The sequence below is a fragment of the Oryctolagus cuniculus genome, chromosome 6, assembly GCF_051225735.1.
Source record: "Oryctolagus cuniculus isolate XC-2025 breed Fujian yellow rabbit chromosome 6, ASM5122573v1, whole genome shotgun sequence".
NCBI classification, from domain to species: domain Eukaryota; kingdom Metazoa; phylum Chordata; class Mammalia; order Lagomorpha; family Leporidae; genus Oryctolagus; species Oryctolagus cuniculus.
The window spans coordinates 81585804-81612180 of record NC_142872.1 but is presented as its reverse complement, the minus strand read 5'-3'; the positions used below and the strand labels follow the sequence as shown (position 1 = coordinate 81612180).

Sequence of the window (26377 nt, the reverse complement as noted above, 5' to 3'; positions counted from 1 at the left end):
CTGTTCCGGTTGCCCTTCTTCCAGGCCAGCTCTCTGCTGTGGCCAGGGAGTGCAGTGGAGGATGGCCCAGGTCTTTGGGCCCTGCACCCCATGGGAGACCAGGATAAGTACTTGGCTCCTGAAAAAAAAAAAAAAAGAAAGAAATAGACATGTTGTGTTCATTAAATGGTCCTATAGGTTATACATAGCAATTTTTTCTGGGCAAGTTAGATTGAGATATCATGATAACATCTCTGTTCAGTTGAGTAGCAGGTTCATTTCACCTCTTCTGTCCTTCATGCAGTGAAGGACTTCATCTAGTTAAGGTTAAGCCAGGCTCTCCTACCTTACTGGCTTGGTGACCTTGGGAAAGGTAACGAGCTTTTCTCTTCCTGTCCTCTTTTTCTCCCTTCTCCCTTCCTGTCTCTTTCTGCAATAACTATGATTTTTGGCTTCATTTTGAAAAAATACCTAAAATTATAGAGAAGTCTCAAAAGGGGTACTGGTGTTGGACAGAGGAAGAGTGTGATGAACTGGGGAGAGTCTTTGGAGGAAAAATGAACAGAGCTTGGTGGCCAAGTGAGTATAAAGTTTGAGGGAAGAGGGGTTAACAATATGGTTCTCACTGCGAAGAGTGAGAGATGGGACAAGAGGATCTAATTACAGCAACCATGTGAGTGGAAGTACAAAAGTAGGAAAGTATATCCGGGGAGCCACAGTTAGTTCATATGATACGTGAAGTTATCTAATGTCACTGGGCAACTGGGAACTAAAAGTATGCTTTCTGAGCAGGGATTGGTATTGTCATTGCTATGCTTTAAGAGTGACTCAGTGAAAGAGTACTTGGGCTTAATGTTTAGTAGCAGCATGATAGACTCTCATTTTTGTCAATAATTGATTGAGTGGACTTTTGTGATTTTGACCAGGTAATTTGGTATTATATAAGTAGTTCAACTATGTCATAATTTAAAAAAATAATTCTGTAATCCAGAGAGAACCTTCTAGAAAATTTATCTGAAGGGACAGTGGTTCTTTTGGTAATCTCAGACAACCTCAAAAGTGAATTGAATTACATGAATTGGAATTAGATAATTGGAAAGAACTACTATAAAATGTGGAAACAATGCAAAATATTGAAATACTATTACATTTAATTTTAAGATATTCTCTTGAGTCTGAGATACTACCAAGTATTTAGTGTTCCTTTAGTATTAAAATCACATTTAACTACTTTTAAAATGAATTCCCTGCTCTAAAATTTAGGTTGAAGCTTTTTATTATTTTGAATGTTTATTTCTTAGCAAATCAAACAAGGATAAACTTAAGGAAAAAAAAGGTTCATTCAGATTTCCATAATCTGGGCTTTGTGACAGGAGTTTTGGGGATAGCTGTTCTGTGTGAAAAAATGTAACTCCTGGAGGTTCCTTTCCTCTACTACAGCCTGTCAAAATTTCCTTCCTTTCTGCCCTTTCTCTTTCTTTGAGCTTAATTCTGCTCTTGGCCTCTGGACACTTGCTTTTTCCCTGGTCTGTGGTGGTGTGCCTGACAGGCACAGCGGGAAGGGAGAACAGGTTACCTGCCATGCACTCCTACAGCTGTCCTCAGAATTGTGATCTAATACCCAGGGATTTCCTCTGAGGCATAGGAAACCTTCAACCTTTTATGTTAGACCTGATTTAAACCTTTATATTCCCCAAAGTCCACCAGCAGCACAGAATTGCTATGAGGAGTATGTTGGCACTGATAGTCATGTAGAGAGGAAAAAGAGGCTCTCTAGGAAGCCAGCCTAGGGTTATGCTAGTGGGCAGCTCCAAAGATCATCCCCTCCCCAAACCTACACCCTTTTCATCTTATTTATTTCTCTTGCTTAAACCCTTGCTCCTGATTCCAGAGACTTGGCATAGGACTTACTGAATGGCAGGAAGGGAGAGGGAAAAAGACAGCATGAGTCTCTGATCTCCTAGCTATAGAAGAGAGATTTTCTTAGTGTTCATTTCAAATCTTTGATCACAGTTCCTTCCCATATGCAGTAAGAGAGTCTTTTCCATCATTTTTATTCTTAGTGAATAGAATGAGATTTCCAAATATTTAAATATATAAAGCTGAAATCTTATGTCTGAGTGCCACAAAAGTTTGCTTCACTATTATGTCATCCATTTGTATATAACAGTTTATTTTTTGAATATTTTTTTTATTTGAGAGGCAGAGAGACAGAGAACTTCCATCTACTGATTCACTCCCCAACTGCCTACAGTGGCCCATGCTGGCCAAAGTTGGGAGCAGGGAATGCAATGCAGGTCTCCCACATAGGTGGCAGGAACCCAGGTACTTGAGCCATCACCTGCTATCTCCTTGAGTGCAGATTAGCGTGGAGCTGGGACTTGAACCTAGGTACTACCACATGGGATACAGGTATTCACAACCAGCATCTTAAGCAGTAGGCCAAATGCTTGCTTCCTAAGGGTTTCAGTGGTGTTCTATTTTGCATTGGGCCATCGGTTAAGAATTTTTCCTGGGGCCGGCTCTGTGGTGTAGTGGGTAAAGCCGCCACCGCCTGCAGTGCTGGCATCCCATATGAGCACCGGTTTGAGTCTCAGCTGCTCCACTTCTGATCTAGCTCTCTGATATGGCCTGGAAAAGCAGTAGAAGATGGCTCAGGTACTTGGGCCCCTGCACTCATGTGGGAGACCTGGAAGAAGCTCCTGGCTCCTAGCTTTGGATTGGCACAGCTCCAGCCGTTATGGTCATCTGGGGAGTGAACCAGCAGATGGAAGACCCCTCTCTCTCTTTCTCTGCCTCTCTTCTTTCTGTGTATCTCTGACTTTCAAGTAAATAAATAAATCTTAAAAAAAGACTTTTTCCTATTTTATCAGTGAATTAAAGACTTAAATTTTACCCTTGGTTGTGTTATCTCAGGGAAATTGTAGCTTAATTGATACCTCCTGGCCTGACCCTTTCTTAATTCATTTTCTTACCCCTTTCATAACCTGCTTGTTCTTGTGGAACTATTCTCTATCAGGCTTTCATAGATCGGTCCACATAGTTTCTAAGAAGCCAGTGGGTTCAAGAAAATGTTTACTGCTTCAGAGTTGCATGACTCCTATTGACCTTGATTAACAACTAAAAATAATACTAAGTTATAATTTTATGTTAGGTTGTAACTCTTTTTTTAATTGTAAAGGTTCTGTGAGTCTGGTAACCTCAGCTCTCTGATATGTTCAAGAAAACTTAGGCTTTTGTTGACTATTTTGCTTTCTTTCATTGTTAGGGAGGGAGTGATGCTATCTTATGACTGCAGAGTTTATTTTATTTTGCTCCTTTTCTACATTTATAACCTCTACCAGTAAGAAAACTGGCTCACATTTAGTGTGTAGGCTCACTTGGTCAGTGCTCCTTGTAACCAGCCTCCCATCATTGCCACCATTCCCTTCCACTCATGGATGCTTTTCACTCTGCTTGGGCTCTGATACCCAGCACAGGCCAGACCTGTGCATGGTGCCCTCCTCACCTGCTCAGGCTGTGATGCCGTACACCAGGCCGCTTCTCCCACATAGACACTTGCTCACTCCATTCAGACACTTGACACCTTGTGCTGGCTGCTGCCGTGTTTAACAAATCCCTCCAACCCCGCATTTCATTCAGGCTCTCATCAAAATGTTTGATTCACCCGTGGCTCCCCCACTCCTACTCAGCCACAACACCCAGGGTGAGGCTCTTCCTGCTTGGATTCTCTCATGACTGCTCTCCAGGCCACCTCTCTGCATGATTGCTTACTTCAGTTATGCCCACCTAATGACTTTAGCACTGATTTGTTCAAGACAGAAGGGGAAGGGAAAAGAAAGGAGAGAAGAGAACCAGGAAGGCTCATGCACTTTGGTGACTGAGCTTCCAAAGTTACTGATCATTCTTTAGTACAAATAAGCTAATAAACATATTTTAAGTGTCTGTGTTCTGTCTTTCAAACAGGTTATGAAGTTCATGGGATGGAAAAAGTACCAGAAGAAGGACCAGCTCTTATAATATTTTATCATGGAGCTATTCCCATAGATTTTTACTATTTCATGGCTAAAATTTTTATCCACAAAGGCAGAACTTGCCGAGTAGTAGCTGATCACTTTGTCTTTAAAATTCCAGGTAAACTTTCATTGTGCATAATGATACAAAAATATTAAGATTAATGCAAATACATGGTGTTTTTTATTTTTATCTCTTCAGTATCACTTGGCAAAGCTTTTTGACTTTTTAAGGCAATACATTTAGAACTCTTAATATGGGAAAACCTAATTATCCTATATAAGCAGTATATCTAAAACTGAAAACATTTTGGACAGAAATGTTACCAAATTTTTTTAACAGGTAATTAGTTGTTATTTTTCCAAGACAAATATTGAACTTTAACTTTTGAAAAATATGATGTAGTTTCTGCCAAAAATTTGTATTTTGCTGTAGGTGATTGCTTTTTCAGATGATGAACTTTTCTATGAGGTATTGATTTTTAATTTTATTTTGTGATTAGAATTTGTTAATTGGCAGGTGATTAGTAGGTAAAAATTAGTAAAAAATATTTGGATATATTTTGTCTTCAAATAATATAATATAGGACTGGGCATTTAGCTTAGCAGTTATAATGCCCACATCTCATATTGAGTGTGCCTGAATTTGGTATTCATCTCTGACTGCTGATTCCAGCTTCCTGCTAATGCAAGTGGTAATGGTAGTGGTAGTGGTGATGGCTCAACTAATTGAGTCATTGCTGTATTGCATTCCCAGCTACCAGATTTGGTGCTGGCCCAGTCCTGGCCCATTGCAGACATTTGGGGAGTGAACCAGAAGATAGGACCTCTTTTTCTTTGTCTCTCCAAATCTCTCCAAATCTCTCCAAATCAAATAAAAGTCTTTTTTGTGTGTGTGTGTGTGTTTTTTTTTTTTTTTTCTGACAGGCAGAGTGGACAGTGAGAGAGAGAGAGAGACAGAGAGAAAGGTCTTCCTTTGCCGTTGGTTCACCCTCCAATGGCCGCCGTGGCCGGCGCACTGCAGCCGGCGCACCACGCTGATCCGATGGCAGGAGCCAGGTACTTATCCTGGTCTCCCATGGGGTGCAGGGCCCAAGCACTTGGGCCATCCTCCACTGCACTCCTGGGCCACAGCAGAGAGCTGGCCTGGAAGAGGGGCAACCGGGACAGAATCTGGCGCTCCAACCGGGACTAGAACCGGGTGTGCCGGTGCTGCAAGGCAGAGGATTAGCCTAATGAGGCACGGCGCCGGCCATAAAATAAAAGTTTTAAAAATATATATTATTATCATACTACTCTGAAGAGTATATACATTATGTTTTTACATATACAACCTGCCTGGTAGATTAGTAACTCAGATTGAGAACTATATCCTTCTTAATCTGTTCATAAAGGCTTTGTACCTTTAAAAAATGTTTAATTAACTGAGTAGTTTTAAATATAATGGAGTTTTTGAAAAATCATTCCTGAATAAACTCATTGAGATTTAATCTTATTTTCTTCTGTCACTAAGTCACTAAAAAGAAGCCATGAAAGTTGTTTGTGTTTTCTTTGTAATAATAAAAGCAAAGCTGACACATCAACCACACGAACACAAACTAAGTTTTCATAAACAAGGTTAATGGTTTGCCTATCCTAGTGACACTAAAAAGCCATTTGTACTTTGTGTGTGTATAAATTACATTTTCTATGAAATTTTCCTTTAAAAACTAATATCTTTATTTTAGAAACTAGAAAATGAAAGAACATCATTATACCATTACCATCCTAACTTACAGAATGTTATTTTAGTTTACTTTATCTAGTTTTTAATTTAGATGTTTTCACACATTATTCAATTTGTTGTATATATTACTTTTTAAAAAAAAAACTTTTAAAAATTTATTTGAAAGGCAGAGATAGAGAGGGGGAGAGACAAAGAGAGAAGTCTTCCATCTGCTTCTTCTGCTGCCTTCCCAGGCACATTAGTAAGGAGCTGGATTAGAAATAGAGCAGCTGGGATTTGAACTGGAGCCCATCTGGGATGCCAGCCCTGCAGGTTGTGGCTTTAACCTGCTGTGTCATAGCGCTGGTCCCTTGTGTATGTTCTTTTACAATTTAATGTTATCATTTAACATTTTACCATGTTTTATAAGAAATAGTCTTAATGTATGACTAAAATATTTATTTAACTAATTTTCTTTTATGGTAAATTAAATTCTATTTTTCCCTTAATATAAATAGTAAAAGGTAATAGTTCTAGCATTTGTCTTTTACAAAAATTTTTCCCTTTTATAATCCTTTTAATATTTTGACATTGATTTACTGGAAGTCCTTCATCAATTTCTGAAGTTATAAAATCATTACAATTCTTATTGTAATAGATTTTTTTTTAAGATTTATTTATTTATTTATTTGAAAGTCGGAGTTACACAGAGAGAGAAGGAGTGGCAGAGAGTGAGAGAGAGTCTTCCGTCCTCTGGTTCACTCCCAAATTGGCCACAATAGCCAGAGCTGTGCCAATCCGAAGCCAGGAGCCAGTGCTTCTTCCAGGTCTCCCATGTGCGTGCAGGGGCCCAAGGGCTTGGGCCATCTTCCACTGCTTTCCCAGGCCAGAGCAGAAAGCTAGATTGGAAGAGGAGCATCTGGGACTTGAACCGGTGCCCATATGGGATGCCAGCACTGCAGGTGGTGGCTTTACCTGCTACACCTTAGTGCTAGCCCCGAAGATTTTATGTTTTATCTCATAATTTATGAAATTTCACCTGTTCATTCATCCATTGTAAGAATGCATCTGATTAAATCAGTGACCTTTTAATGTATAAGGTGAAAATTATTTCAGTCTTTATATTAATTTAAAACATTTTAAAAAAATACTTATTTCTTTATTTGAAAGCCAGAGTTAGAGAGTGAGGTCTTCTGTCTGCTAGTTCACTCTTCAAATTGCTGCATCGGCCAGGGCTGAGCATTGTTGAAGCCAGGAGCCCGGAGCTTCTGTGTTTCCCATGTAGATGCAGGGCCCCAGGCACTTGGTACATCTTCTGCTGCTCTTCCAGGTACATTAGCAGAGAGCTGGATTGCAAGTGGAGCAGCTTGGACTTGAACTGGTGCCCATATGGGATGCTGGCACTGCAGACAGTGGCTTAACCTGCTATGCCACAGTGCCGGCCCTTTATTTCAGTCTTTATGATATTTATACTCTTTCTTCAGGTCCTTAAGCCAAAGAGAAGTTTAGTTAGTCTGCACAGGTTTTAGCACCCATCCCTTTATTTCCCAGTTTCAAGGAATAATGTGTATTAACATCAGCCCCTGAAGTTCTAGCATAGTTACTGACAGGATTATTTCTTTTATCCATAGAAAGCTGTAAACCTTAGAACTAGTCATTCTTTTTTTTTTTTCTTTTACTCCATTTTTTAATTTTATTTTAAAATTAAAATTAAAGACACACAGAGGGACAAAGAGTTTTCTGCCCAAATGCTCACAACAGTGGAGATGTTGGTTCAGGCCCAGAAGCAGCCTGAACTTAATATGGGTCTCGCACAGGGAAGGCAGGGGCCCATGTATGTGAACCAAGAATGTTGCCTCTCAGGGTACACAGGAAGAAACTGGAATTGGAAGTGGAGCTGGGACTTGAACCTAGGCACTCTGATATAGGAGGTGGGCAGCCGTGGTGACATTTTACCTCTGTGCCTGATGCCCATACAAGAACTAACTGCTCTTGAGTCAGACACCGCTACTTTATTAAAAGCTCTTTATGATGTCTGATATTACTGTTGATTTTCAAAAATTGTAGAGTCCAATTTTTAATTTTAATAGATTTAAAAAATATTTATTTATTTATTTATTAGAAAGTCAGAGTTACACAGAGAGAGAAAGAGACAGAGAAATGTCTTCCATTTGCTAGTTTATTCCCCAAATGGCTGCCATTGTCAGGGCTGGGCCAGGCTGAAGCTGGGAGTCAGGAGCTTCTTCTGGATCTCCCACGTGGGTACCAGAGTCCAGGCACTTAAGGCAGCCTCTGCTGCTTTCCCAGGTGCATTAGCAGGGAGCTGGATTAGAAGCGGATCAGCTGGGACACAAACCCATACACACATGGGATACCGGCCTCGCAGGTAACGGCTTTACCTGCTATACCACAACAGCGGCCCCTAATTTTAATAGATTTGATTGTGATCTTGCCATCTTGATAGGCCTAATCATATTCAGTTCTCACGTGATTCTTACAGGGTTAATAAAAGATTAGCCTAGTGATTACTGCCGGAGTGTCATTTCTCTTGATTCTAATAATTATAGTAGATAACTTTTGGCCATGACGTGTAGTAGAAGGAGGTTTGGACTAGACAGATGTGTACAGGAGGCTCTGCCCTGCCACTTCTTTTAGGTGTATGACTTTGAGCAAGCTGCTCACATGTAAAATGGGGAGTAGAATCCCTGGTTTCCAAAGTTGTTGTGAATTCCAATTAAGAGTGTGAATATGTAAATCAGCCAGAGCATTGATGATCAGTGAAGTGGTTAATTATAGATATTCAGTAAGGTGCAACTGTTATTTCTCAGGTCATATCAGTCTTATGTTTTTAGAGTTTTTGTTGATTTTTAAAAATAAAAAGTTTACTGTTTTAAGTGTAGATAATTAATTTTGCAGGTTGTGAGAATTTTTATTCTTGAAGAATTACACCAGCAGAATTTAAATATGTGTTTGTGCTTACATTTTTTTCCCACAGGATTTAGTTTGTTACTTGATGTATTTTGTGCTCTACACGGACCAAGAGAAAAATGTGTTGAAATTCTGAGGAGTGGTCACCTGTTAGCTATTTCACCAGGTGGAGTTCGAGAAGCCTTAATTAGTGATGAAACCTACAACATTGTATGGGGTAATCGTAAAGGCTTCGCTCAGGTTGCAATTGATGCAAAAGTGGTGAGTTATATAAAATTAATTATTAACATAAAGTTTAGTTAAATTTAAAATAAATGCTTAAATAATGAGCCAAAGTATATAGGAACTTAGATACTTTCATTGTAATACTTTTAAAATACTATCCATAGGGAAATGTTCTTGTGCATGAGAAGATACACCTTAAAAAATAATCTGGAAATTTGTCAAATATCCAGCAGAATTTTATTTGCATTTCAAACTCCAGTTTCTTTTCACCAAATTTGTAATTTTGTATAAATAACTAAGTATTCTTTCAGCTCTACTTTTTACATAAATGCAATCAATACAATTTTGTGTATTTTAACCCTTTGTTATAATCAAGTTGTCATATTTCAGTGGTGGTTTTGATTTCACTTTAGTTTTTTTTAATATGATCAGCTTTTATAACAGTAAGAATCAAATAATTTAGGATTTATCTCATTTTTACCAGCAAATGTGATTAGCTATCTACTAGTAGAAATTAAGGTAAATAGACACTGGTGTAATTTAGGTATTTTTAAGACTTCACAAACAAATGAATTTTGTCAGAAAAATTGACAGATCCTCTGAGATTCACTGTAATTATTCCGTTTAGTAGATTTAGAAAGAGAATGTCATTTGTTCTTTTGTTGTGGAAAGTATTTCTCAATGCTTTGGCCTCCATGTTTTACTTTGTCTTATGAAACACTTAACTGTTATTTATCGAAAGTTTCTTCTTAGTTTTCTGTTAATTTTCATGTTAAATTGTCAAAAGAAGAACTCTTAGTACCTTTGAAAGGATTTTTTCCCCAGGCCAATTAAAAAGTAACTTTAATACTTCAAGTTTTTTTACGTACCCACTTCTGCCACTTGGAGACCTGTCTTTACCTTTAGCTTGACTGCCCATATTGCCATTCTAGACTGTTGTTGACTAAAAGGGAAAGATTATGGTTAGATTTGTTTTAACCAGTAGTATTTAAAAAATGGTTGCTATAGTGGCCTTAATGATATGACCTTAATACAAGTTAATGTACTTGTGCAGCTGTTTTATAGTAACATTAAAAAATTAGACAGTACTATCCTATAGTAGATTATAAGTTGCTTTCAGATAAGCCTTTCAGTTTCATTCCAAATTTCTGCTATAATGACCAGCATTGAGTAGGATTTAAGTATTGATCGAACTGACTTTTTTTAAAACATAAAATATTAAACAATAGTGAAAAGGAGCCTTTGGAATTTAATTTATGTTAATAGTGACATAGAAAATTATTTTATAACAAGTTTCAGTTACTTTCTAAAAAGTCTTAACCACTTATATAGAAACACTTATGAGTATGTGAGTAACAGAATACCAAAGCATATATGGAGATGAACAAATATTAAGTATATTGAATGTATTGTTACAGCAGTGATAAAAGCTAAAAACCCAATGAAGATGGTTCAATTTTGAAGTTTAAATTTTGAAATAATTATTTCTTTAAAAGTTCAAGATAAAGATGACAAAAGAGGTTTGAAATCACATGGGATTCTAATTTGTCATCCTTAAGTTTACAGTTTTAAGCAGCATATTGCTTCAAAGAAGGCCTGAAAGGAAGAAATGATATACAGAAAAGGACTCTTTTTCCTATTATTGAAAGATTTTCTAGGTAACTTAATTAAGGTTTTTATATGAAACTTCAGACGATTTAGGGTATAGCTTCTTACAAGCTAAAATCTTCAGTGCCACGGATTTTAAAAATAGCATAAATTTAATAAATATTGTGCCAGCCCAACATGTTGTAGTGTTTTCGAAGGCTTAATCTTGCACTCCCATACAACAAGGAGGTGACATATGTAATTATTCCAATGTTACAGATGAGGAGACTCAGGCACAGAGAGATGGAGGGCTGGAAGGGATCTGGTCACACAGCAAGGCAGCAGCAGAGCAGAGCACACAGTTCAGGACTCGGGCAACTGGGCTGTTGCCATCCCTGACTACATTTCACAGTGAGTCTGCTGGCATCCAAGATTGAAGGGGCCTTCCAGGTTTGCAAGGCAACTCTTTGAGTAGTGTATGTATGCAGTTGTAGTTGGCATGAGTATCCTGTCTAGGAAAATCTCTTAATAGGTCTTAGAAAATTATCATAAACTATGAGCAAATTGTTGTAGGATTAACTGCATTTCAATTGTGGTATAGTAACAATTTAAGGGGGGGAGGAGCTGGATTGTCACTGAAAGTTCACAAAATATTGGTAGAAAATATTTAAGGCCCCTTTGTGAAAGTGACAGACATTTGATATAAATTACTTTTTTTTTGTGAATTCCTAAGAATTATGACTTTGCTAAGATTTCATATCTAAATAAATTAGAACAAAAGTTAGTACATTAACCTAATTAGAAAATAAATACTAGATGTAAAAGTCAATAACGTTTTGTTTCAATAAAATTATTTATAGTATTTCATTTAATCTATAAAGTCCTTTGATATGAGGATAATTATTATTTATCTCAATTGTATACAGACAGGAAGTAAGGCTTAGACATGGTAAGTATCTTGAACATTTTTGTATCTTCCCACATTTTTGTAGCAGAGGTAGGACCTGAAAACCATGTTAAACTGATTTCCCAAAAACAGTTTTAAAAACTGCACATCCTCTCTCTGTCTTGCACACATGTGTGCACATATATCACACAGACACGTGTATATGTAAACAGAATTGAATTCTAGGTTACTTACGTGTTACCTTGTGTACTAATTCTAGGTTACTTATGTGTTACCTTGTGTACTAAGTGTGTACAAGTAGAGAAATAATAATTACACTAGCAGATCAACTTGTGATAAGAAAATGCTTGTAATTTAAGGATGCAAGCTTGGTAGAAACCATATGCCCAGACAATAACCTAGAGTACTGAGCCTACTTGGGTCAACTTTTTCCTATTTAGTAGGTTCTGGAAATATCCAGGCTCCAAAGAGTTAGCTACTTAAGGAATGATGTTTAACCTAAATACATGTAGTCTTTATAATACAGTGTATATTTAAATATGGACTCCTGGAATCATGCCAGTTGGTAGAAATCAGTCCAGCTATACTGATGAGAGGAGGCACACTGCAGTACATACTCAGGTGAACTGTCTTTTCCTTCTTGGGTGTTCCAGGTTTTCAACTCCAAAGACATTTTATAACTATTTAAAACATTAGGACTTACGTCATCATTTTATTTCACAAAATAGTGGTGGTTTCCTAGAAACCTAATTTTCCTAGATCCTAATTTGAAATTTTTAAAGAATTCAGGGCACTTTATCTTATGTATTAGCTTTGTGAATTAATTCCATCAGAATTTAAATTCTTCACCTGACTGCTTTTCTTTATCTGATTCTCTCTTTTTCCTAACTGGTTTTGAGGTTGTTGCTGCCTATTTCCAACTTTTGCATTTAGAGAATGCAAATTAATTTATTAGCATCATCCTTTGCTTTGTTTTTTCGTTCCTTAATCCATCCATCATACTTTATTTCAGCACCAGCTGTATTCCAGGTATTCATGGATATGGCAGTGAAGAAAATGATGCTCCTGCCAGACATTAGGTGTCTCCCGTCTGGAAAAGGAGAAAATAAATAAGTGGGCACTTAGTTATATGTGAAATAATACTTTTATAAAGAAGGGTATGCATGTAGCCACTTCCTTCAGTCCACCATATTGCTTTCCAATGCTAAATAGGAATGGCTTTATAAAATATAACCTTATTTAAGGATCTCAAACCCTGCTTATAAGGTGGGTTGATCTGTGTTAGGTGTATACTGATCGTTGCCTGTAAGCAATGTGATCCTAACCACACATGCACACATGTCATCTATTCTAACATATTTGATTCAGTATATTTTAAAATGCTTTTTTCAGTTTTTTATGTACTTCGCTATTCACATTGCTATAACTTTGATACTTTGATACTACCTTATGGCATTTAACTAAGGTGCCCACTGTTTAAAACATACATAATCATTGATACGTGTGGAACAATAAAAATAATCATGAATTTGAGAGCAGGACTCTTTTAAAATAATATGGGTAGTTCTTTATAGTATGCTTTTCCTTTTCAGGGGAGGGGTCAGTGAGTTTTACACTTGCTTTTCATTGCTGTTGAACATTTTATAATAGGCTCACCAAAAATGGTATTTTCACTAATTCTAAGACACCATCTTGCCAAAATCTATTGTTAAATTTATATTAATTCCCCTTATTGAGAATTTCTATCTTGTAATTTTTTTCATTGAGTATATTATCCAGTAGCCCTTTAAAATCAATTTAACCTACCACATTCATGTTAATGAAATTAATGATTACTATAATTGCTATTTTGAATTTCAAGGCTTTATGTTGATTATTAGCAAGGTTGGTTAATGAAATATTACATATTACCACTGGAGGGTAGTGTTTCCAATTTGTATTTTTGCAAATGATGAAGTTGAATTTAGTCTGATAAATCACATTAGCCACATATGCCTTTCTTTTTATTATTTCATAATCTCAAAGGGACCCTCAAAAATTTATATTAGTGACTCAGTGGAGACATTGAATGGCTTAATTTATTTACTTTTTAATTCAAATTCTTTTCTTTAGCCCATTATTCCTATGTTTACACAAAATATACGAGAAGGATTTAGATCACTTGGAGGAACAAGTAAGTTCTCATTTGTATGGTTTTAAATTACTGTGATATTTAAAATATTGGGGCTTTTGAATCCTACAAAGAATCCTACTGAATTATTAACTTTAGAAAATGCATATAGTACTCACATGTTTTTCATTTAAAGTCTAAGTACCTGGGTCTAAGTAGTGGCAATTATTAGAATTATTATTGTTATGAGTATCATATACATACTGAAGTTTATTTGTAGTGGACTTTTAAAATTTCAAAGTGATTTGTCTATTGTTTTAAACCATATTGCTGAGATTTAGAGCAAATTTACGTACTACCCAGACTGTCTTTTGAACTCAACCCTGAAGAACTTATAACTTTAAAAATGGCTGAAAAAGATTATTGAACTACAATTATATAAGGAGGTATCATTTGCTTTAGCTTATTTTTGTACTTTTTTTTTTTTTTTTTTTTTTTTTTTTTGACAGGCAGAGTGGACAGTGAGAGAGAGACAGAGAGAGAAAGGTCTTCCTTTTGCCGCTGGTTCACCCTCCAATGGCCGCCGCTGCAGCCGGCGCACCGCGCTGATCCTGGCAGGAGCCAGGAGCCAGGTGCTTTTCCTGGTCTCCCATGGGGTGCAGGGCCCAAGCACCTGGGCCATCCTCCACTGCACTCCCTGGCCATAGCAGAGAGCTGGCCTGGAAGAGGGGCAACCGGGACAGAATCCGGCGCCCCAACCGGGACTAGAACCCGGTGTGCCGGCGCCGCAAGGTGGAGGATTAGCCTATTGAGCCACGGCGCCGGCTTATTTTTGTACTTTTAAAAAAAATTCTGAAGCTTAACACATCATATTGAAAAGTCTTTTTACCTATCTTTATTAATTGAAAGTAAACTTTTAATCTATTTATAAGAATGATAACAATTAGAAATGCTTTTTCTTTGTACTTTGAAATTTGTGGTGTTTGTTTTTGTTCTTGATAGTTTGTATATTTGATGGATTTTATTTTATATCCCTAGCACTATTGTTAGTTCCACATTTAAGTCTCCCTTGGAAGCATTTTAAACTGTTGCTACTGCTTTTTATGTGTAACATTGGTATTTTGTTGATATTTCATTATATTTTTTTAGACTTAGTTTTTTCTTTGTTTAAATTTAAAGAGATTGATGTGATACTTAACATTTTTGTAGAATTATTCAAAATTTTCCCTCAGCTTATTTCTTTAAAATTTAAGTGGCAAACTAGAAATTATTCCAGAAATTGTGTTTTTTAATTATAATTGTTTTAAAAATTATTTTGACTACTTAATATTTTTAAAACTTCAAAGCTGAATATATCAAAAGTTAGCATGTGAGATAGATATTTGGCACAGTGGTGAAAATATCACTTTGTTTGCCCACATTCCATGTTGAAGTTTGAGTCTGCCTTTGCTTCTGGTTCCAGCTTTTTCTAATGTGCTACAGGAGGCAGTAGTGTAGGCTCAGGTACTCAGATCCTTGACACCAATGGGGGAGACCCAGAATGAGTTTTAGGCTCCTGGCTTTGGCATGGCCCAACCCTGGTTGTTCTTGGCATTTGTGGAATGAACTAGAAGTTGGAAAATCTCTTTGTCTTACTGTGGCTCTCTGCCTTTCAAATAAAAGAAAAATTAATGTCTAGTGATTTTTTTTTTGACTGTTACTTTGGATCTTAAGATGTATTCTCTGTTTCCCTAAGTAAAAAGTATTTTCAACATTCTGGATAATCCATGACTGTGCATTCCATGTGGCTTGCCTTTTTTGGATTCCTTTTGTGATGATTTTTTTTTTTTGGTTTTAAATGTAATCCATCAGTTTATTTTATGTTATTACTGCTTTTTAAATTTAATTTTGCTAAATTTCAGGCTTGTCATTTAGTGTTAGTAATTCTTTGGCTTGATATATTAATTTTGTTTTCCCTAATTTATAGTAATGTTTCAGTCTACTTAGTTTTTGCTGCACTATAGTCTTAGTTTACATAAATTTATTTTATGTTTCCATCTTTTTTCTTCTTTTATTTGTATAAGTCACTTAGTTGTGAGCCTCTAGGCTTTTAGCTTCTAGATTTGAGATGCAGTCTTTACTATTTTTTTGTAATAATCAAAATTGCATTATTTTAAAATTTTTATATTTAAAAATTTTTAAATTCTTATTTAAAAAATTAGTCTTCTTAATTTGGGGGGGTATTTTTTGGTATTCAGAGAAGTGGAACAGCAGGTACAGAGTTATTATGTATCCACTTCCCAACCCATAGTTTCTTATTAACATCTTGTAGTAATGTGTTACATACATTTGTTACAATTAATGGGAAGCTTATCTTTTGAAAAAAATATTATACTAATTAACAGGAGTTGATACTTTGTACTACCTTCCTGTTATGTCTTACATAATAAAGTTTACAATTACAGGGTCAGAATATTTAACCATTTAAAATTATTGTGTTTGCTTTAAAACAGGGTTATTTAGGTGGCTTTATGAAAAATTCCGCTATCCATTTGCTCCAATGTATGGAGGTTTTCCAGTGAAGTTACGAACTTATTTAGGTGATCCTATTCCATATGATCCAAAGGTAACAGCAGAAGAATTAGCTGAAAAGGTAAATTGTTCTTTCTGTAATCTTTGGACAGATTTTTATTATTCAATTTTATCTAAAATGTTATTTTATCTCTTCTACAAGTGTGTTTTAAGTCAGTAGTTCTCAACCAATGGTGATTTTGTCCCCTATGGGATATTTGACCATGTCTGAAGACTTTTCTTAATTGTGAGCAAGGGAAGGAGTTGGGAATGGGTGGTACTACAGATATTTAGAGGCCAGTGATAGAATTTATAGTTACCTGCAAGATATGCAGGAATATATTTCTACATATAGGTTTTTGGAAATACTGGACTGGAGTTTGAGAGGGAAGTCAGTTTTGGTGATGAAGAGCCATAAGTCATTTATACTCAGTATCGGAAGCTGAGATTTACAAGGCAGGTTAGGGAAAGAAGAGGACTGACCCAACAAGAAAAGCTCAGGACCAGATGGCTTCACTGATGAATTCTGCTGAACTTTTGAGGAAGAACTATCGTCAACTCCTTTCAAACTTTTCCAAACAATTGAAAGGCCTACATCACCTTAACTCCAAAACCCAACAAGGATACAACAGAAAGAGACTGCAGACCAATATCCCTGATGAACATAAATGCTAAAATCCTCAGCAAAATACTAACAAGTTGAATATGACAACACATTAGAAAGATACTCCACCCTGACCAAGTTGGATATATCCGAAGGATCCCAGGGATATCCCAGGGATAGTTCAGCATTTTCAAATCAGTACATCACATCAACAGAATGAAGGATAAAGAAATCTCATGATCATCTCATCAGGTGCAGAGAAAGCATAAAATAGAACATCCATGTAGAAACAACATACCTTAACACAGAAAAAGGCTAAATATTACAGTAAAGGTGATATACTACAAAACCACAGGCATCATTATTATGAATGGTAAAAAGGTGGAAGCATTTTCACTAAGATCTAGAATCAGACAAGAATGTCTACATTCATGGCTTTTATTCAGTGTAGTTCTGGAATTTTAGCCAGAACCATTAAGCAAGATAAAAATCCAAAGGGGGAAAGTCAGATTTTCCCTGCTTGCAGATGACATGAATATTTGTATAGGAAACCAACAGCATCTACCAATAGAGTATTTGAACTGATGAGTTAGTTCAGCAGAATTGCAGAATACAAAATCAACTCTGAGAAAGAACTTAGAAGAGTGGTGCCTTTCACAATGTCTACCAAATGTCTTGGGATAAATTTAATGAAGACTGGAATACAATGAAATTTGAAAGTCCTGTACAGTGAAAATTACAAAACACTAATGAAGGAAATTGAAGAAGACACAAAACATGTAAAGACCTCCCTTGTTCGTGGATTGGAAAAATTAATAGTATCAAAATATCCATATTACCCAAAGTGACTTGCAGATTCATCAAAATACCAATGGCAATCTTCATGGAATTGGAAGAAACAATGCTAAAATTCATGTGAAAACACAAAAGACCCTAAATAGCCAAAGCAATCTCAAACATTTAAAACAAAGCTGGGAGCATCACAGTATCAGGCTGCTAAAGGCCTACAGTGTCACCATGACATTGGCCTAAACATATACACATAGACTAATGGAACAGAATAGGAATCACAGAAATAAATCTGCTTATCTTTGACAAAGGTGCTAAAGATTTCCTTGGAGAAAGGACAGTCTTCAAAAAATGATGTTGAAGAAACTGGATTTCTACATGCAGAAGTTTGAAACAAAACTCCTACTTTATGTGCTGAACAAAAGCAAACTCAAAATGGATCAAAGATCTAAATGTGACCTGATACCATGAAGCTATTTGAGAAAAAACATAAGGGAAACATTCCAAAACATTGGTATAGGCAACAGTTATTTTGGATAAAACCCCAAAAGTTTAGGCTATAAAATCAAATATATAGACAAATGTGATTTTATAAAACTAAGAAGCTTTTGCACAGCAAAGGAAACAGCAGAGTAAAGAGACACTAACAAAATGGAAGAAAATATTTTCATAATTTGCATCTGATAAAGGATAGCTATCCAGACTATATAAGTAGCTCAAGAAATTCTGTAACAACAAAACTAACAGTCCAGTTCTGAAATGGGCAAAGGATCTGAATAGATATTTTTCAAGAGAAATACAAATGGCTACCAAACACATGGAAAAATGTGTTAATAATAAATGTACTAATAACCATAATGGCTATTATCAAAAAATCCTAATAACAAATGCTGATGAAAGATGTAGAGAAAAGGGGACCCTGAAACACTGTTAGTGGGAGTTCAGATTAGCACAGCCCTTTTGGGAAACAGTATAGAGATTCCTCAAAAACTAGAAGTAGATCTACCGTAAAACTTAGCTGTCACACTTCTGGAAATATATCCAGAAATAAAGTCAGCATATGAAAGAGATATCTGCACTTCCGTTTGCTGCAGCCCAATTCACAATAACAAAGATATGGAATCAATGTAAATGTCCATCAGTGGATGCCTAGATAAAAACAAAATTGGTATATATGCATAATGGAATATTACTTGGTCATAAAAAGGATGAAATCCAGACATTTGCAACAAAATAGATGCATTTGGAAGTCATTAGTCTAAGTGAAATAAACCAGACTCAGAAAGACAAAACTCTGTGTTTTCTGTCTTATGTTGAAGTTGATGTATGAACATATATGCATATAGTTTAAACAATGTGTGGATGCCATATTATTTGGAAATATTGTCTTTACTGAAATACACCCCTTATGTAATAATATACCTTTCTTGTTTTTATTTTTTCATAATTTCCATATTTGTGATAACTAACATATATACTTTGAAGAAAAATAGTGTGTATGTGTGTGTATATATATATGTATAAAAAGTTACATGTTGGCCGGCGCCGTGGCTCAATAGGCTAATCCTCCACCTTGCGGCGCCGGCACACCGGGTTCTAGTCCCGGTTGGGGCGCCGGATTCTGTCCCGGTTGCCCCTCTTCCAGGCCAGCTCTCTGCTATGGCCAGGGAGTGCAGTGGAGGATGGCCCAGGTGCTTGGGCCCTGCACCCCATGGGAGACCAGGAAAAGCACCTGGCTCCTGGCTCCTGCCAGGATCAGCGCGGTGCGCCGGCTGCAGCGGCGGCCATTGGAGGGTGAACCAACGGCAAAGGAAGACCTTTCTCTCTCTGTCTCTCTCTCTCACTGTCCACTCTGCCTGTCAAAAAAAAAAAAAAAAAAAAAAAAAAAAAAAAAAAAGTTACATGTGAAGCAAACATGGCAAAATGTTAACAATTGTTAATTCTGAAAAAAGTGAGAATGTATTTTGACTTTTATACCAATCTTTTGTATATATAGTCTATTAGATGTCAACTACTTATCAGCTATATGTTGTGCAGATATTTTCCCCCATTCTGTAGTTTCCTTTTCATTTTGTTGACTGTTTCCTTTAATGGGCAGAAGTTTTTGAGGTTGATGTAGTTCCATTTGTATATTTTTGCTTTTGTTGCCTATTGTTTTGCTATCATCCAAGAAATCTTTACCAAATCTAAAGTCATGAGATTCTCCTTTATGTTTTCTTCTAGGAGTTTTATAGTTTTAGATATTATGTTAGATCTTTAAGCCATTTTGAGTTAATTTTATATACAGTATAAGATAAGGATAAGGTTCACCACTTCCACTTATTTACATGTGGATATCCAGTTTTCTTGACATCATTTGTAGGAGACTTTTTTCCATTGTGTGATCTTGGCACCCTAATTGAAAATCATTTGACCATGTATGTGGGAGTTTATTTCTGGGCTTTCAGTTATAGTGTTTATGGCAGTACTACACTCTTTGCATTACTATATCTTTGTAATTTGCTTTGCATTTGGAAATTTTGAGTCTTCCAGCTTTATGCTTCTTTTTGAAGATTGTTTTGGCTATTTGGGGTCCCTTGAGATTCTGCATGAATTAGAAGATGTTTTTCTTATCTCTGTAAAAATTGCCATTATGATTTTTGATAGGGATTATATTGAATCTGTTGATTACTTTGGATAGTATGGCCATTTTAACCTATTAAGTCTTCCATTCTGTGAACACAGGATGCATCTTAACATTTGTTTATGTCTAAATTTTTTCAGGATATTTCATAGTTTTCAGTGTATAAATCTTTCTCTTTGTTGGTTAAATTTATTCCTGCCTCTTATGCTTTTTGATGCTACTATAATTGAAACTGTTCTTTTATTTTCCATTTCTGTTGTTCATTGTTAGTGCATAGAAACACAGCTGATACTGTGTATTGATTTGGAGTTGTACAACTTTGTTGAATGGATTCATTCTGTTTTTGTGTATGTGTGTGTGTGTGTGTATGCATTTAGTCTTTAGAATTTTCTGTGCCTAAGGTCATGTCACCAACAGAGAGTTTTACTTCCTTTTCATATATAGTATGCTTTAATCTTCACCTCAACCCTATAATGTAGATCTTGTTTTATTGTTTGACACATGAGGAGACAGTGATTCAGTCTGCTCTGATAAGTTAACTGCCATAGACTGTCAGAGGCTTATGACTGTAAAATCTCCTTCTTAATCATGTTATGTTTCCCGTAAGACTCAGCAGCAGCTTTATCCATGCTTCTTTACTTTGAGATTCAGACTGAAAATAGAACCCTTGTGGAGTGTTGCCACTTACAGTAGAAGGAAGAGGTCAAGAGTTGAACCATCGGATGCTCCTTAAAGCTTCTGTTTGGAAGTGATTCACTCACTCCCACTGACATTTTATTGACCAAAGCAGTCACAAAACCACACTGCATTTCTATGAGGGAGGACCTGAACTTTTCCTATAAGAATGACCCATAAGAGAGGACCCTGACATGGAGGCAGAATGACTATAATAACACAGCTGGCCATATAGTCACTTAGAAAAGGATGTGCAGCTGTAACAGCTGTAATATGTCTTAGATGAGACTGTTTGCATGGAGCAACTGATATGTCAGAAGTTTCATAAGGGTAACATTTGTGATGCAGTATGTTCCTTTTTGCCTTTATTTATTTATTTAATTTGTTCATCAGGTATACACTCTGTTTAGTTCTGTCCTTTGTCCTGAAAGTAAAACCACATGACACTGGCTTTCAGGGCCAAGACACATGTTCCGCAGAGCATAACTCTTCTCTTGGGTGAGGTGAAGTGTTCCTGAGAGCTCCAGGTGCCCTCCACCTGGGTCGAGACTTGACCCTCTGATGTTGCTTCTGCCCACATGTGCTTTGTTGGTAACCTAACATACTTCTTTGCTGCTTTCTAACAAATGCATTCTCCTTTAGGATAGAACTGAATTCTATTTTGTTCTAAAATTTTTTCTTATTTATTAGAATTTAAGTGGGTCAGAGATAGTTAGCAATTTTTTTATAAATACTATATATATTTATGTCAAAAAAGAAAGTGATAGAGAAGAAAAAAGATTCTGGCATGGAGATTTAGAGATCTGAGTTCTGATTCTCACTCTTCCATTAAGTATTCTTATCACTTTGGATGAATAATTCTGTAAGTTAACATTTTTGAACTAATATCGAGAATATTTAAAATTCTCCCTTTGTGAATGCATTGTCATGATTTTCCAGTTTTTCTCATTTTTATCTTATAAGCATAAACCACAGAGTAATGATGATTCCTAAATTATCACAATTTGAAATTATTAGTATCTAAATTAATATTTATATATAGAAAATGAAACACTTATTTTAAAATTGGAGATAGACTGTTCAGGCATTTGATTGTAGAGAAGAGTCATTTTCTGAAAACTGACTCTAAAGTTAAATGTGCTGTAATAATGTCGAAAGGACACTATGGGGAATTTCTGGAAGTTCTTTCAGTCTCTATTTCTGTTCTGTTTCCATGTTTTCTGTCTGTTTCTGTCTTTTTGCCTTTCTCTCTACATGCTCATACAAATGTCCATGAACACATGTAAATATAGATTTATTTATATACACATGTATTATTAATGTAGGGAGAAGATGGAAAGAAGTGGATTGATTTGAATGGTATTGAAGAGGTGAACTAGTTGGCTCTGTTGATGGATTGGCTATTGTGAGTGAGAAGTGGGAGTTGTTAGGGATGACCTCCAGGTTGTTTTGGCTTACTTGGCTAGATTCATGCCAGCTGAAATAGGGCGGGAACTCAGGAAAGGAAAAGTGCTGGCTGCTCCGCTTCCAGTCCAGCTCCCTCCTAATGCGCCTGGGGAAGCTGTGGAAGATGCCCAAGTGCTTGGGCCCCTGCACCCAAGTGGGAGACCTAGGTGGAGACCCTGGCTGTTGCAGCCATTTGGGGAGTGTATCAGCCGATGGACGATTGATTTCTCTTTCTATTCCTGTCTGTAACTCTTTAAATAAATAAAATAAATCTTTTTTTAAAGGTTGAGGTTTTCCATAGATGTAATGAGAAACCAATAACTTTGATAAATGATTTCTCAATAATTCTAATTGACTTTTCTATTTCTAGACTTAATTAAAATTTGTTAAACTATGTAGAAGTTGTGGGAATGGAATAAACCATACCAGTTTATGCTTTGTTTTTCTCACTTTTTCCTGCTGGATTGCCTGGTGTAACTGCTTGGCATGTACTCATATAGTGCTAAAACAGAAATGCACTAGAGTTTACTAATGTCTTCTTTTTGCCTGCCAGAAAGTTCCCTTCCCCATTGTTATTCTGCTTTTCTTTCTTCAGTTCATTTTAGTGTTACTGTGTGCAATGCATTGCTGTGCTGAATGATAGAGAAATACTAAGATACATTTTAAGAAGCTTGTAGTCTACTGTAGAAAATAGCCATGTGGATGGATAACAACTAATTCAAGGCTTAATAAAATAAGTTTAAGAAATGCACTGTTTGGTGTACTGAGAAGGAAATCATGAATTCTGAGGGAAGATGGAGGCTAAATGGGACTTCTTGAAAGTCGTAATATGTTAAAATCTCTTCAAGATAATTGACCTTTATTGACAACTAAAAGAATAATGGTTTTTCTTTTGTGTTCTTAATAGACGAAGAATGCTGTTCAAGCTTTGATTGATAAGCACCAAAGAATACCAGGAAACATCATGAGTGCTTTGTTAGAACGTTTTCATAAACAAAAGATCAACTAGAAGATGACTTAATATGTTTATATTAATATGTTCGCATCTATGGTACTGTCTCCTGAATTTTACAGGCCCTGTGATTAGTATTTTTTAAGAATCATGTTGATAAGCATCTTTCTCAGAACTTGTTTGTCTAAAATTATATTGTCAATTTTGTTTTTGCAATCAATTGTGTCAAATTTAACAGGTATTTTATTATATGCCTAATAATTCAGAAAGTGATCATATTCATTTGTTAATTCCTGATAATATATGAAAATAATATCGATCCTTAGAATTAAGTTTTATTACTAGCAGCAGTTTAGGTGAAACACACATTCCTGAATAATGCATCTAATTTCTCAGTATATGTTTACTGATCCAATTTTGAGGATGGGATAAACTAGGCTGTAGTATAGTCGCTTCAGTTAGAGAACAAAAGGCTTTTATTTCCCCTTCATTCCTTTCATGACCTTGAGCAAATCATATAATGTTTCTGTGCCTCAACAATTCACTTTTTAAAAACATGACAAGACTATGGTAAGGAATCTTATTTTAAGTTATTTGTATTTGCTGTGATTGATGACTTCTGAACCAAAATGATTGTTCTTTAAATAATACCAAATCCTTTAGTTATATATATATATATATATTTTTTTTTTTTGTCCATTAGATCTATAAATTATTCCTTCAGGTATCATGTCCAGTTGCCAAGCACAATGAAAAGGATGTACTGTTTTTCAAATTGAATTTAAAAAATTATGAAAACTAAAATTTCTAATAATTATTTTTAGTATTTACTATATTTTTAATGAAGAGCTGGTAATCCAACCACATGAACATTTGGTGTGCTTGTGTTTATGGCATTAAATAGTACAAGATTCAAAAATCACAATCATGTTTTTCCTATTAGATGCTGATTCTAGTATGATGATCATGGCTCATTCCATTTGACTTTACAGCCAATCAGATGGGTTATTGTTCCAATAAAAATGTACTTGAATGACAGATTTATGTGAACACAAAGATTTATGAAAAATTAATGGCATCTGATTCGTTGTCTCCTTAAAAATTGATTTTAAAAAGTATTTAAACAAAGTATCAGAAATCAAATGCAGTATATCTCCCTTTTTTAGAAGTTAAATTACTTGGATTTTTGTATAGCATTTTATATTACAGGTGTGTATTTATGGTACATGTAATATATATAAAATTAAACAATTAAAAAGTAAAGATGACTTTGCATTTCATTTTCTTGTGAGATTGAATATGTAATATTTTTTCTCATTTTGTTTTATTTACTCTTTACACATTTCTCATCCACAATCATTCTTTTATCTTAGCCACTATGAGTAAGCCTTACTTTACAATGTAATAAATATATTTTAATTTCAGTTTCAATGAAGTGTCAATTTGCAGTTTTTCCCTCCACCAGTAAGTAGTGCTTAATTCAAAATTGATAAATATTTTTATAATGAATAAATAAGCATCATAAATGAATGAAAAAGTAGTATTTGGGAAACTTGAGTTTTAAAGACTGAAAGAAGAGCATTTGTTGTTTATGTAACAAAAGCTATTATTTTTACAGTATTTAAGTTCTGCTTTACTTAAAACCTCTTTGTTCCCTGATACACAGACTAACAGGAAGGCTTCCTCTTTATAGTCATAAGATCTTTATTTTTGCTACTTGAATTTAAATACCATTTATAATAGTTAAGGTATATTACTAAATATGGAAATAGAAATAATATTGGAAAGTTGGTGGATTATCAGTCTTGTCTTCTGGGGAAAGTGTCCACAGAACATTGTACACTTTGATGGGACATTTTTTCATGTCCTTTTGTAAAACTGCCTTTTAGAACAACTTAAGACTAACAACTTTACAATAATAGTACAAAGTACCCCTGTATGCTTTTCACCCATATTTACCAGTGTTAAATGTTGTCACATTTATTCTGTTCTTTTCACACCCCTTGCCCTCCCTGTCTTTCTTTGAACGTAACATCAAAATTTTCTTTTCTCCTGCATCATCTGATAGTAAATTGCAAATACCATGCCTCTTAATGTTACCTTGACTGTGAGGTCATCCATCTACAGAACCAGAGAACAACAATCAAAGTCAGAATATTTATTGCTAATATAATGCTTTATAGGATATCTTTTTAAATTTCACCAGTTGTCTCATTAATATAGTTTATCCAGTTTCTCTTCTTGATCTGTCATATAGCAGAATCACAAATTGCATTTAGTTTTTGTATTCCTTTAGTCACCTTTAACCTGGAATGATTCCTCAATCTTTAGAGGTACTTTTTTTTTTTTTTTTTTTTTTTTTTTTTTTGGACAGGCGGAGTGGACAGTGAGAGAGAGAGAGAGAAAGGTCTTCCTTTTTCCTTTGGTTCACCCCCCAATGGCCGCTGCAGCCAACGCGCTGCGGCTGGTGCACCGTGCTGATCCAAAGCCAGGAGCCAGGTGCTTCTCCTGGTCTCCCATGCGGGTGCAGAGCCCAAGGACTTGGGCCATTCTCACTGCCTTCCCCGGCCACAGCAGAGAGCTGGCCTGGAAGAGGAGCAACCAAGACAGAATCCGATGCCCCAACTGGGACTAGAACCCAGGGTGCCGGCGCCACAGGCGGAGGATTAGCCTATTGAACTGCGGCGCTGGCTGTAGAGGTACATTTTTAGAGAGAATGGGCCATATTTTGTAAATAAGCCCTCAATTTGTTTTTGCTGATGTTTCATCATGAGTCAGTTCATATTATTTATTATCAAAAAATATAACAAATTTGTTGTGGCTTTCTGAAGAGAGACTCAGCAAAAACAAACATTGCATATTAGAGACCATTGATTTGGACTCAACTTTTGCACCAGACCTCAAATACCAGACTAAAAATCAAAATAAAGTAATATATGGGTACTCCCAAAAGTTCATGGGATAATGGAATTAAAGTAAGTATTTTTGTGCAAAAAAATTTTAAAATCCACATACATTGTTTCATAGTATGTATCTCCATGAGCTTTTTGAAGATACTGCATCCTAAAGTTCGGTATCACCAAACCAAAAGTAAGTAGTTATTTAACCATCCAAATCAATCAGGAGAGAGAAAGACAAGTAAATTTTTCAAACCAAGCAGTGTCAGTGGCACATTGAAGTTCCCTCTTTTAGCTGAGAAAAAAGTTACCCAAAATAACCTTATGTTAACTAATGAATTATTTTTTATTTTTCTATCTCACTGTACTGCCCAACAAGGAAAGTGA

At 35.7% G+C, this 26377-nt stretch overlaps 1 protein-coding gene across 12 annotated transcripts in view; it reads left to right on the top strand.

Moving 5' to 3' along the window:
* Positions 1-24356, top strand: part of TMEM68 (transmembrane protein 68) — a 47906-nt gene extending 23550 nt beyond the window's left edge. For 9 of the 12 annotated variants that reach the window (XM_008255536.5, XM_017341309.4, XM_070076617.2 and 6 more), the window contains 5 exons: positions 3946-4113; positions 8693-8886; positions 13457-13517; positions 15947-16086; positions 23049-24356. In XM_008255536.5, the coding sequence (XP_008253758.2) occupies positions 3946-4113; positions 8693-8886; positions 13457-13517; positions 15947-16086; positions 23049-23150 (665 nt within the window). In that variant the 3' untranslated portion in view covers positions 23151-24356. Of the gene's footprint in view, positions 1-3945; positions 4114-8692; positions 8887-10409; positions 10588-13456; positions 13518-15946; positions 16087-23048 lie in introns of those variants that run through there. The other 3 variants (XM_089335256.1, XM_089335257.1, XM_089335255.1) reach the window with 2 other exon arrangements.
* Positions 24357-26377: the final 2021 nt, after the last annotated feature.